Source organism: Bacillus rossius, chromosome 8, assembly GCF_032445375.1.
Source record: "Bacillus rossius redtenbacheri isolate Brsri chromosome 8, Brsri_v3, whole genome shotgun sequence".
In the NCBI taxonomy this organism is placed as follows: Eukaryota; Metazoa; Arthropoda; class Insecta; order Phasmatodea; family Bacillidae; genus Bacillus; species Bacillus rossius.
Window position 1 is genome coordinate 58,366,992 of NC_086336.1, and position 12,522 is coordinate 58,379,513.

The window sequence follows — 12,522 nt, forward strand, 5'->3', positions numbered from 1 at the left end:
TCGAGAGAGGTGTCATCAGAACTAACGAGGAGTGATGAGATAAGGTTGGAGTACTGATGGGTATGCTTGGGTGGGGGAAGGGAAACTGGAGTTCCCCCCACAAAAACCCACTGGCTCACGACAATTTCCGCCATGCTTCCCACTTGTGTAACCACACGGGTTCGAACTCGCCAGGAAGTGAACAAGGCATGTCTACAAGCGTCCAAGATCAGAAACCTGTGCAAGGCTTGCACACATGATTTAATGGTTTCAATTTTAAAACAGCAAAATTCAGTGTTTGTGTTTTTTACTCATGTAAATTAATTTCATTATTAAAGATATTGTATTATTCAGAAAATATGACACTGAAATACATTTTATCTTGACACTGATTTCACCAAAATAATCAATTTAAATTGATAGATAATCCACTTTTACAATAAATAATTTTATCAGAAACATATGGAATAAAAATAAATCTCACAGTGACTGTGTGTTTGAAAAAAAAAGTAATATCAGGAATGTAAAAATGAGATTCAAACCCAAACTAATAACAATTAATATTTTACAATCCATTTAGGTGGTACATTATGGTACAAACTTCATACTGAATAAATTACTTCCAATTAATTTGGTATATTAAAAGATTACAGTTCGGTTCTTTATAGTGTATTATAGTATTATCTATAATCCTATTACTGTGCATTTCGGTTTTATATGGTGCATTAACATGCTTCCTAGTGTTGTATTGATTTTTTTTCCACGATTCATCATAAAAACTTGTCCTCTAACAATGCTGTTTCTGCTTGGAGGTTGTCAGCTGAAAGCTTTTACATGAGCACTTCCAAGCTTGGTCACACCCGATCAAACCGGGGTTGGCCTGTTTTTATAGTCACATATTACAATTACAAGAAATCCTTTTTTGTAGCTGATGGTCACAATTAATAACAAAGCATTTAATTAATTCTGTCCTATGATAAAATGAAGCCAAAATTTTTTTAGCTAAAAATTTTAAAAATAATTTATGACATAAATGTTGGTAATTGCTTTTTTTTTTTTTTTTTTAAGTTGTAGGGCTTTTTGAAAAGGAGTGAGGAGAGGGACCACCCCCAAGGTCCCTCCCATAGGATGGCCACAGGATCGAACACGGCGGGGACGTGGGAAGCACGGGAGACGGGGGTCCTTCCGCAGTTACCTGAGGCTCGATCCGGAGGTCAGGTACTCGGTGCAGAGCGCCGACTTGGGGGCCGTGTGGACGGCGCCAGAGACGTCCTGGCACTGCCCCACCTTCCACGAGTTGGCGAAGTCGTTCACATTCTCCGTCAGCTGCAACACCCGCCAGCGACCGCGTCCACAAAACGTCCCCTCTTTCTCGAGTGTGCCCTCTCTAAGAGGCGTGGAACACTGCCCGGTCAGCATTTTGATTACACAAACAGACATGTTCTCCTCTGCTGGTAGGCTCCCATGAATCCCGTTTTATTTCATGAATCCTTTTTTTTTTTAAACATATTTGAATCAAATGAAAAAACTGGTCAAGACTACCAAATATTTTTTTTGGTTCAAATCTGAACACACAGAGAAACTATGTTTTTCACACTTCACAGGAGTCAAAGAAAAAATACGTAAAATAACGTAAAATGGAAAACAGTGTTGATTATTAATAAAAATTATAAAATATTGTTTGTTATATACAACAAGCATGCATGTACTACATATGTTGTAGAAAACAAACTGAAATTTCTGAATAAATCTTTTTTATGGAACAATGAATAATGATGAATATTCTTACATATGTACAGTAATGTAGTACAGGAAATGAAAAGTAAGGAAACAAAAAAAAAATACACATTTTCAATTATACTGTAGCTACAGAAGACATTATTCACAAATAACATATGATAATATAAACAAATATACCAAACAAGCTACAAACTATAGTTTTGTGCTGATACCATCATTTTATTCTTGCATCTAACTGCATTATATTCAAGTCTCCATCGCTGAATTAAAAATATTTTGCCGATTTTAAATTCCGGCTACCTACGCCTTAGCAGTTACATAGATTCTTCATTCTTCGGCAAGAATTTAAAAAAAAATTAAGATAAATGAATAAATTACAGACTTCCCTCTTGTCAACGTCTGGATTATTTATTTATTTATTTATATATTTAAATTTGGTACATGCCCACCGACAGTCTTGAGACTTTACAGGTGGGCACGACACAAAACAAGTAAAAACAAACACTATCACAATAAATAGAGACAGCACAGGATATTACATAAATACCTAAAGGACAAGATAGCATGACACATTACTTGGCGAAATGTTAATTACATAATTATGTAACCTCAGTGAATACATTTGCTACACACAAAAAAATATACAGAAAAATGGATAATACAAAATATAACATGTGACTAGAGGACAAGTTAAGAGGATGAATTATAAGAGACAAAGGGAGGCGACAACACGACAATAGAGCACTGAAGGAATGTCCGTGGGCTGGCCACTCAGACGCGAGGAAACAACGGGTGAGGTTCCCGCGGAGACAGGTGGAAGCGAAGGCTCACCTCTCCGTTGGACTGGAGCAGGTCGTCGCCGGGCTCGTAGGACAGCGTGCCGAGCAGGCCCCGGGTCCGGCCGTAGTAGTAGCCCGACAGCCTGACGGTGAGCGAGCCGCTCTCTATGTCCTGGTCGATGGTCACCCCCGCGTCCGACTTGATCGAGAGCCAGTGGTAGCGTCGCCAGGCCGACAGGCCGCCGACGTGCGCCGGGTACTCCGACTTCTGTCCGTTCACCAGCAGCTGGGGAAAACATATACGTGCTTGGATCTCCGCACAGAGACAATGGCCCGTTTGTTCATTTTAAATCATTATTTTGTATAATATAGATATTTAATTTTATCATAATATTTAATGCATCTTTAATTTTATTGTTGATCTCTCTTAAGACCATTAAATAGTGTCTTTCGATAGTGTTTTTATAGTCGCATATTACAATTAAAAGAAAACTTTTTTTGTAGCTGACGGTCACAATTAATAACAAAGCATTTAATTAATTCTGTCCTATGATAAAACAAAGCCAAAAAATTTTTTAACTATAAAAATTTTTAAAGATAGTTTATGACAAAAATGTTGGAACCAAGATGGTATCTTTCAGTTACGTTTCCTTAGAAGTAAGAATTAGTTATCAGATCATGTTCTTGATAAAATACAGCTTTTCTTTTTCTTTCAATTTTTTTCTAATTACATAATTTCCTTTTAAAAATTTTTTTTTTTTTACATTATAAAGTTGAGTCTAAAATCTTTTATGCTCTTTGGGTATATCTGACAACAGAGCACACTGAAACAAGGACAACGCTAATAGCAGATATTGTGCATTCGAAAAAGAGAGTAATTAGGTAATTGTCCATTAAATTGCACAATGCAATCTTAGGATGAGATACATTATAACTAAGTGCTGGAGGCAAGCGTCTGCAGTTCCGTAGTTTGGTTACAATCTTCATAATTCTCTATTCATAATAAATGAGTGAGAAACAGTTCATGTCAGAGAGAGAAAGAGAGAGTGAGAGAGAGAGAATGAAAGAATAAATGAAATAATTAGTCAAAGCTATATGTTTCATATAACAATGGTTGGGAACTAAGCAAGTACGTAGTTGTGTTTCAGTTAACATGACACTAGAGAAAGGTGCATCACAAGCACGGAACACTGAGACGAAGCGAACTCACAGTCCTGTCCTCCTGCACTTCGATGGAGTCCTTGCCGTCCGTGAGCAGGAGGGACTTGAGCTTGCCGTTCTCGGCGCTCAGCACCACGCTGAGGTTGCCGTCCACGACGTCCGTCACCAGGATGTAGGGGCAGGAGCCCTTGAAGGTGTAGTGCCGCCGGTCCCAGGTGATGTAGTGCTGCCCGTTGATGACGTGTGCGACAGCTGGGGAGGAGCGGGCGAGGCTTAACGTGGCGCGAGTGCAAACACTACCCCTGTATCGTGGGGCATTAGCGCCCAGGGCTACCAAGACTGTCCTACCGTTTTTTTACAGGCGGGCATAACGAAACTATATATGTAGTGTTTTTATGTAAAAACAAACAACTTCAGCCTCGTCAAGAATACAACTACCACAACATATTTATGTAATATGGTGGTATGACTCAAGTCCTTAAATACAACAAACATTTTTTCTATAAAGTTAAAGCTCTATGGCTAAAAATTTTGCAGATTCAAGGAGAGCTCTAAAGGTTAAGGCTTCTGTTAACAACTTATACGAAAAACCACTGGGAGAAATACTGAGCCCAAGCCTTCCCCGTACTATCTTCTGGATCTGCCAGTGATACTAAGCATCCTGAAAGTCTCTTGTGACCCAGATTTCAAAACATTAAAGTAGGAAGGAAACCCACTGGACCGGAGCGATACCGCCCGCACGCACGCGTCGTTTCCACACATTCGCCATGTGGTCACAACACCTGAGAGGTCTGTAAGCCTGGCCGACCGAGCTTGAACCATTCTCTGGCGATGAACCGGCGCTGCGCCGTCCTCAAGGGTTGCTACACGTGGTCTTACTTGCGTATTCACTTGTCACTTCAGGGCGAAGCCATGCTGGGCCAACTCAGTGTGGGTTCCCTACTCAAGTGAGGGGTGTATCTGCGTTATTGAAGCGGGAGGATAAGCGCGACGCTCTCTGGTGCTTCTAGCATGGCATCACCTCTAAGCGCAAGGCTCTGAATTGGCGCTCAGTCCTTCACTTCGAGCAAGACGGAACAACTATGAAATTTCAGTGGTGACATTACGTGGCAAATAAATGTAGATAAAGGTGTGATGCAAGTCCCTTAAGTGCTGTCAAGAATCTGTACCAGTTATTTTATGTCCAAAAAATTACTCTGAAAACACAACTTTTAGCCACTTTAACTCTCCTAAGAATACAGTTTAGAAACTTAATCCATAAGCAAAACTACTTGTTAGCCCTCAGCGAATTCTTAAATGCTTTTCGTGAACAGACCCTAATTGGATATCTTGAGCAGTTTTGAAATCGCATGGTTTTTCCTGCATGTGCGCCCGGGTGGGCGGGGCCCCCAACAGACTTCACACCTCCGAGGCCGAGGCTTCTGCAGTCGCGGTACCAACCTCTGTACGGCGGGAACCAGTCGAGCGGGTTGAGCCTCGGCCGGTAGGTGACCAGCAGCTCCTCCAGCGTGGGCAGGTCGTCCGACATGAGGTACTTGAGCGGGCTGACATGGATCACCAGCAGCCGCGGGATCTTCATGAGGTCGGCCACGGTCGTCGGCAGCTGCGGCCACCAGGAGTCACGAGTGTCAAACCCATAGACTAACGATATAATACCGACATATCGTTTTTACTTCTGCGCACGACGCTTAATGCTAGCTTACGATTTTGCTGTACAGCTGTCAAAATCATCTGTCAATAAGGCCACGTGTGAATGTTAACAAATGGGACTCATATAATAACACATTTGTGTTACAACTATTAAATGTAAAGAAATAACATCATATTTAAATTCTGAAGTAAGGTAACATCAAAAACTTACTGCATTGAAATGTGGACATACAATGTAAAAAATTAAATTATAACCCCTACAACGTACAAGCTACGTCTGTCAGGACTTGCGTTTTGGAAAGTGCTCTTGACAAATAAGCTGTTCATTTAACATCTATGAAAATTATTAAATGAACATAATTTTTATACAAAAAAAATTAAAAAATTTTAATTGCTTTACGGAACGATTATTAAAAATCACCTAAATGTTTCAAGCAATTTATTCTCGATAATTTTTCTTCTAATTTATGATTTATCTGTATGCCAGCCAACCAATGTTGGTTGCAGCTTATTTTGCAAAAAGTATTTTTATACATACATATGAGTGTGTGTGTTTTTTGTATGTGTGTATATATACACACACACACACACACACACACACACACACACATATATATAGAGCCCTTCTTTTTTTCTTTCATTTTGTTGAAGTTCAGCCACTCAAAAAGTCTACAAGTTTAACTGTATTAAACATAAAAATAAAATTATTTATTTAAATTTATAACATACCCACCAACAGTTCAAGAACATTTTAGGTGGGCACGACAAACAAACAGGAACGAAGTACATTGCAGTCCCTATAGGCATGCAAGCGGCCAGACCCATGCAGGCACTAAGTGCAGGTAGGCACTATCAGCAGACAGCCAACTGACACCACGCAGTACCAACACAGTATAAACACCAAGAAAATAAATAAGACAACACAAAAACAGGCAATTAGATCCAAAAATTCAAAAGATCACAATCATAATATGAACTCCAACAAGAAGGAAAAAAATCAACAAAAATAGAAAAAATATTTTTTTCCAAGTCAATTTGGTTGATATAGGTAAGTTATAATAATTTAAAAGAAAAAAAGAAAAGTATATTTCACAATAATGACCTGTAATTGGATATACCCCGTTAGTAAAGCTGTACGGTAGTATTAAAAATGCCGGCAGACGCCGTCTGAAAGTGCCTGCGCGACCTGGGAGGGGGTCGGCCCACCTTGATGCCCAGCAGCGTGGGGGCCTCCTTGACCTCGCCCACGTACGCCCTGACCAGCGTGATCAGCGACCTCACAGCGGACGTCAGCTTGCCGGCGAGCAGCTGCAGCTCCGCCAGCTCGTCCAGCTTCTCGCGGTTCAGGTGCTGCCAACACGCCAGGGTTCACTCTCGGCGCTACGCGACATTCACCGCAGCTCATTCCCCGCTGTTTAGCCACCGCACAACCTCGCTGGCAGGCCGGCGGCAGTGTTGCGAGGGAGGGAGTCCACGGCACAACCATTAATTCATTTTTTTATGAGTAACTTTTCTTTATAATCAAATTTAAAAAAAAAAAAAATAATTTTCACACTAAAATCCCTAGGAATAGTAGACTTCTCTACAACTCCAGTGTTTGATAATTTTGCTTGAAAAAAATAATAATCAGATTTTATAATTCAGTTATTATTTAATGGTTTTTAATCCTATGTACTTAAGTAAATTTTTTGATGATTTCGTTAAAAACACATCATAAATACATGAAACATGCGTCAAGTTTGTATGAAAGGCACGTTACGGTAACACGTGTAGACTGCTCGAAAACACAATTCCTGCCGCTTCTGTACGCGAGACAGGCCATGTCAGGGGAGGAAATACATTATTGCACCCCACTAAAGAGTAAAATCATCTCAAAAATAATCTCTCTCTGTAACCTTATGTAGCCGAGTTGCTGTAATTTTCTTATTCTGTCTTTGTAAAAAAAATTTTCTTTTAAAATCTGGAAGGGAGGGGCCTGTAACCCAGGAACCTACCCCCTGGTCACATCCCTGTGTCAAAAACATGTTCAAGACGTTAACCCATACTGTGCAAATACTAATAAATTTATTGGTAGATCTTTATGGGCTGGTTGCTAATTGAAATTAATGTACAGTAAAAACTTTGATTAACCGTCACTGTCTGGACCAGGGCTGTGACAGATAACCGAATGGACGGATAACAGAAATCTCTTAAAACAAATGTACAGCTAACATGATTCACTGCATGCTGAAAATAAAATCCTTTAAAAGTAAATAATACACTTCCAGCTTTATAAAGTAAGGTGTAAAAGAAATCCGTTGACAATTTTAAAGATGTCTTTTCGTTTGTTTTATACTCATGCTTTTTTTTAAATGATGATGGATAACAGAAACTGACAGTTAAAAGGGTGATTGTTAATTAATGTTTAAATGAAAATTGGAATAAGTACACACACTCATAATTACAACTAAGTACGAGGGTTGTCTGTAAAGTTTCCGAACCCAACATGAAGATGGCAGCACTCGTCAACAAAAATTGGGAAATATGTTATCTTATGCTTTGTAATGTACTCTCTGAAATTTCAGCCATTTTGGACATGGAATTGTTTGTTAACAATCAATCACGTGAGTCAATGCGCATGTTTTTGTGAAAATGGAAAACTGAGTATCGAACTGTCATTGAATATTTGTTTTTGAAAGGCAATACGCCTATGCTAATTTAATGTACTAGGACTCTGCACCATCATTTACCACAGTAATATTTTGGCAGCTGAATTCAAACATTGCCGTATTAGCCAAAACTACAAAAGGAAAATCATCTCCAAAAATGGCAAAGATTGTTCCTTTGGCTGGGAAAGTGGTGGTGACTGTTTTCTAGGATAGTCATGGAACTGTCTTAATCAATCATCTTGAAAGAAAAAAAATTGGCAGGAGCATACTTAGCATCAATACTTGACAAGATGAAGGCAGAAATTGCAGAGAAAGGAGAAAAAGATTATATTTGCAGGAACAAATAAATTTGTTTCACCCCGACCAGCTCACACCTCAGCGGTTGCCACGGCGAAAATCTACGAATTATGGTTTTAACTGCTTGATGACCCTCCTTACTCACCAGATCTAAATCCAATTGACTTTTTTTTTGTTCTCTAGGCTAGAATTTGCGATTGGATGACAGAGATTTTTATCAAATGAGGTGGGCCATCACCTTCGTAAACAACTATTTTGCAGAGACTCACGCAAACGATTGTTGAAAAAAACCACTGCGCATCCAAAATGGTTTAAAAATTTCAGAGCGTATATTCCAAAGCATAGCAAACACACGCTCCCAATTTTTTTGCTGACAAATGCTGCCATCTTCATGTTGAGGTGGCAAACTTTTCAGGCGACCCTCGTGTGTTTTTAACCGCTGTTTACCTTATTGATGTACTTGTCGAGGCTTTCTACCAAGTCTTTCAGTTCGGGAGTGGGCGCCATGTCCTTGGCAGCGACAATCAGCTCCTCCAGAACTATCCAGATCTGCTCGGGCAGTTGCAAGGCCTTGATATCCTCCTTGATCTGTTGGTCAGGAAACAAAAACAAGCATCACACAGCATGATCGGTAGCCAGCCAAAAGTATAAAGTTATAAAAGCATCCGTTTCAAAAAACCAGTCCACTTGCACAGCTGAAAGCATGCTGCCAAAGTTTCAAACACACACGTCAGCCTCACCTGGTTCCATTTTTCTTTGAGGACGTCGAGCTTGGGAAGTTTCTTTATTTGTTCGATGATAGAGTGCACCATGTCTCTGACATCATTGCGCAACTGGATGACTGTTTTGCCGATCACCTTGCCTATTTCTGTAACACGAATCAAAATCACTGCATTGATTAACATGTTATGATTCAAGAGATAACGATACAGAGCTTTTTAATTTCTATTACTTTAATGTCTATGTAATACAAAATATGTACATAGCAGCTGATTGAGAAGAACCAACATGATTATATTCCAATGGAAACATTTTTGCTTTAAACAATGGATGGAACACAATCTATGGTATCCAGATGTAGGTGTGAACAGTATTAGAGGTGGGACGATACCACACTTTCGATACTCGATTCTATATTGTTTTTTCAGTTCGATACTTTCGATACTTCGATACTTTCGATACTCCAGGGAAAATATTTTCCCATTAAGTAACATTTATTACAAATAACATAAATTAGTTTTAAACTATATAAATTCCCTCTTTATTACAAAAATACAAATGAGAACTTTGAGAAGCAAATAAGAAATGTAGTAGTAATTTAATGAAAATACTTTAAATTTATAGTAGATTTAACAGCCAAGCACTAGTTGTAACACAGTCTCTTCAGTACAGTCGGTGCTATTAAAATAACGGAGCAGTAATATAACAGGACAATGGTGCAGTTACAGTTCAGGACACAAAAGCAAACAATGTTTATTTTTTGGATAATTGATAAAATAGCACTGTAACGTAAGACAACAATATGATAGTGTTACGATTTGAAACGCCCGTTAATTCTGAGGTTAAACTCGCGATATCGTTCACACGACAATCCGAATATTTGTCTGAAAATGTTTTAAAAACATTCAACACAAAAGTTTTCTGTGCACATTTTAAAGGCTTTCCCATTCTGTGTTTTTAGGGATGCAAACGATACATCGATGTTTTCAAAACATCGATGTATCGTTCATGAAACATCGATCTTAGCATCGATGTTTTGAAGAGCGATACATCGCCGATGCATCGACGAAAAAGTCCAAAAACATTGACATTGTTCATCATTAAAATTATCCTATTTTTTTATAATATTTTGTCTATCATTTCATGAATATTTATTGAATATATAAAAGAACATTACGATACATTTAGTTTTTAAGATTCAATTTTTTAACTGTCTATACTTACTATAAAACCTATATTTTTAAGTAGGTAGGTATCAAAAATGTTGTAAAAACTGAACTATTTGGTTGATATCAGTATCAATTTTTTTCCAGTACCTACTTTAAGATGTGTAAAATCATTTGGAAAAAATAAATACAGTCAAAAAAATTTGTTTACATAAGAATTACCTTTTAAATTTTGAATAATATAGGGAAAAAGCAGCGAGACTTTATGGATAATTTCATAGCTTGTTGTACACATCATGGCGTTTCTTTTTTTTCTTCAATTAAAAATAAATTGTGTAAAAAAATAGTTATTTTTAAAATGATTTTAGACTTCTTAAAATACTGGGGGTGGGGGGGGGGGGGAACGTAGTCATTTAAATTTGTCCACAACTTTTTGAAGTTTACTGAGAGCTGGTCAAATAGTTCATGCGGATTTTTAAGTTTTCGGTAGCAGACTTTGCTTTTAATACATGTTTTTGTTCTGCATGAGACACGACTGTAAATGGGTTGTGGATATTGTGGTCAGGAACCTGTAGTAGGTATGGTTATTGGCTACATACTATAATTTAAATCATTTTGGCATGTTTTTCCTGATATTTAAAAACATAGGTTAAAACATCGATGTATCGGTTGTCAGAACGATGTTTTTTTGACATTGATGCTTTTTCGTTTGAACATCGATGTTCGTGATATCGATGTTTTTAAGAGTGATGTTGCATCCCTATGTGTTTTACAAAACTTGGTCCGGCGTCAGCCATAACACACCGTGCGTGCACAAATCCGAAATACAACTGTTGCGCCGGGCATCAATTGTACACGATACACATGGCGTCTGTTAACATAATTGTAAGTAAATACTTGCTGACACATTAAACTGTATTGGATATTAATGGTGAAATGCTACAATGCTATATAACAACAATTGTTATAAAAAAGGCAGTGTAAAAATACTTACAAATGGTAAGTTACCAAGGGACTATTTCTTGCGGATGAATAATGTGCGCGGCGGCTGGCAGCCAATAAATATGTTTGTTTGCAAGAGGCTTTGTTATTCCACAACTCAGGTAAGAGTGAACGAAGAACAGGCGTGTTATTGTTATTATTGCGACGGATTGCGGGTGGAGTCAATTAATGTGAAATTTAAGTGCTCAATATTTCTACTAATTTTTTTTTTTTCAAATTTCCTGTGAATTTAATGTCAGAAGTGTTACATATGAAAAACGTAACTTCTTGAACACGAAATAAAAACAACTTAACCTTACTTTACCATTTCTTTACTATTGGCAAGTTGCAGTAACAACTTATATAACTATAATTTATTCTGATGTAAGCCTATTGGTTATCATAATTACGGCTAATAAGCTGTTCTAGTAGTTGTATTTTGTACGATGGCGACTCAAAACTCAATTCAATACAAATGAACAAGCATTCCGGTATCGAAAAAATGTATCAAATTTACAGTTTCGATACTCGATACTTTGCGATACCGTCAAGTATCGAATGTATCGAGGTATCAAAGTATCGAAAATCCCATCACTAAACAGTATATGTTGAGACACATTCATTGGTAGGATTATAGATGTTGACCAATGAAAATGCTGGATTGGATTACACATCCACCCCAATAAACGACATTACGATAACAAACCACAGAGCCACAATGTTTGGTCACAATATGGAAAGTCAAGTAAAGTAAGGGAATTTTTCCAGAAACCTGGAAAATTCACTGAAGTTGCTCGCAGATGACAGGTATTGTAGTACTGGTAACTGGTCAGGATTATAAGTTCTCACAGCAAGCTGGTTGTGTGGCAATGTGGCTGATATGAAACCTGCAGCAGGCTGGTCATGCCAAGCTTGCAGGCTTGAAACGGAAAGCCTTCTCACAGCAGACTTGCAGCAGGCGGGCCACCGCGAGGGGACCTACCTTCCAGGACATCGGCGACGACGGACACCAGTTTCTTGAGGTCGTCCTCGTGGTTCTGCACGATCTTGGCGACGGTGCGGGCGTAGGCCAGCAGCACGGTCTGCACGTCCTCCAGCACGCCGGTCGTCACCTCCACCACCTTCTCGTAGGCCTTGCGCAGCTCGGGCAGCAGCTTCTCCCACGCCTCCGTCGCCGCGTCGTGCAGCTTCTCCAGCCGCTCCGTGACCGCGCGCACCGTCTCGGTGATCGCCTCCAGCACCTCCGCCGCGCCCTGCCGCGCGCGTCCCACCATCTGGTTCCTGCGGCCAGCGGGGTGCTTTACTGGTACCTGGCGTCGACCAGGCTTTACCCACAGTGAAGGGGCTTCATTTGGAGGGATGGGAGTAATTTTAGGAAATCAATATAAACAGTAATTTTTA

At 39.1% G+C, this 12,522-nt stretch overlaps 1 protein-coding gene across 1 annotated transcript in view; it reads right to left on the reverse strand.

Moving 5' to 3' along the window:
- LOC134535025 (apolipophorins) overlaps nucleotides 1-12,522 on the reverse strand; it is a 115,554-nt gene that overhangs the window by 11,983 nt on the left and 91,049 nt on the right. The window contains exons 42-49 of the mRNA XM_063373857.1: nucleotides 12,104-12,402; nucleotides 8,995-9,122; nucleotides 8,702-8,842; nucleotides 6,516-6,659; nucleotides 5,100-5,262; nucleotides 3,709-3,911; nucleotides 2,551-2,784; nucleotides 1,175-1,305 (exon numbers count right to left, since the gene is read on the reverse strand). Of these exons, the coding sequence (XP_063229927.1) occupies nucleotides 1,175-1,305; nucleotides 2,551-2,784; nucleotides 3,709-3,911; nucleotides 5,100-5,262; nucleotides 6,516-6,659; nucleotides 8,702-8,842; nucleotides 8,995-9,122; nucleotides 12,104-12,402 (1,443 nt within the window). The remainder of the gene's footprint in view (nucleotides 1-1,174; nucleotides 1,306-2,550; nucleotides 2,785-3,708; nucleotides 3,912-5,099; nucleotides 5,263-6,515; nucleotides 6,660-8,701; nucleotides 8,843-8,994; nucleotides 9,123-12,103; nucleotides 12,403-12,522) is intronic.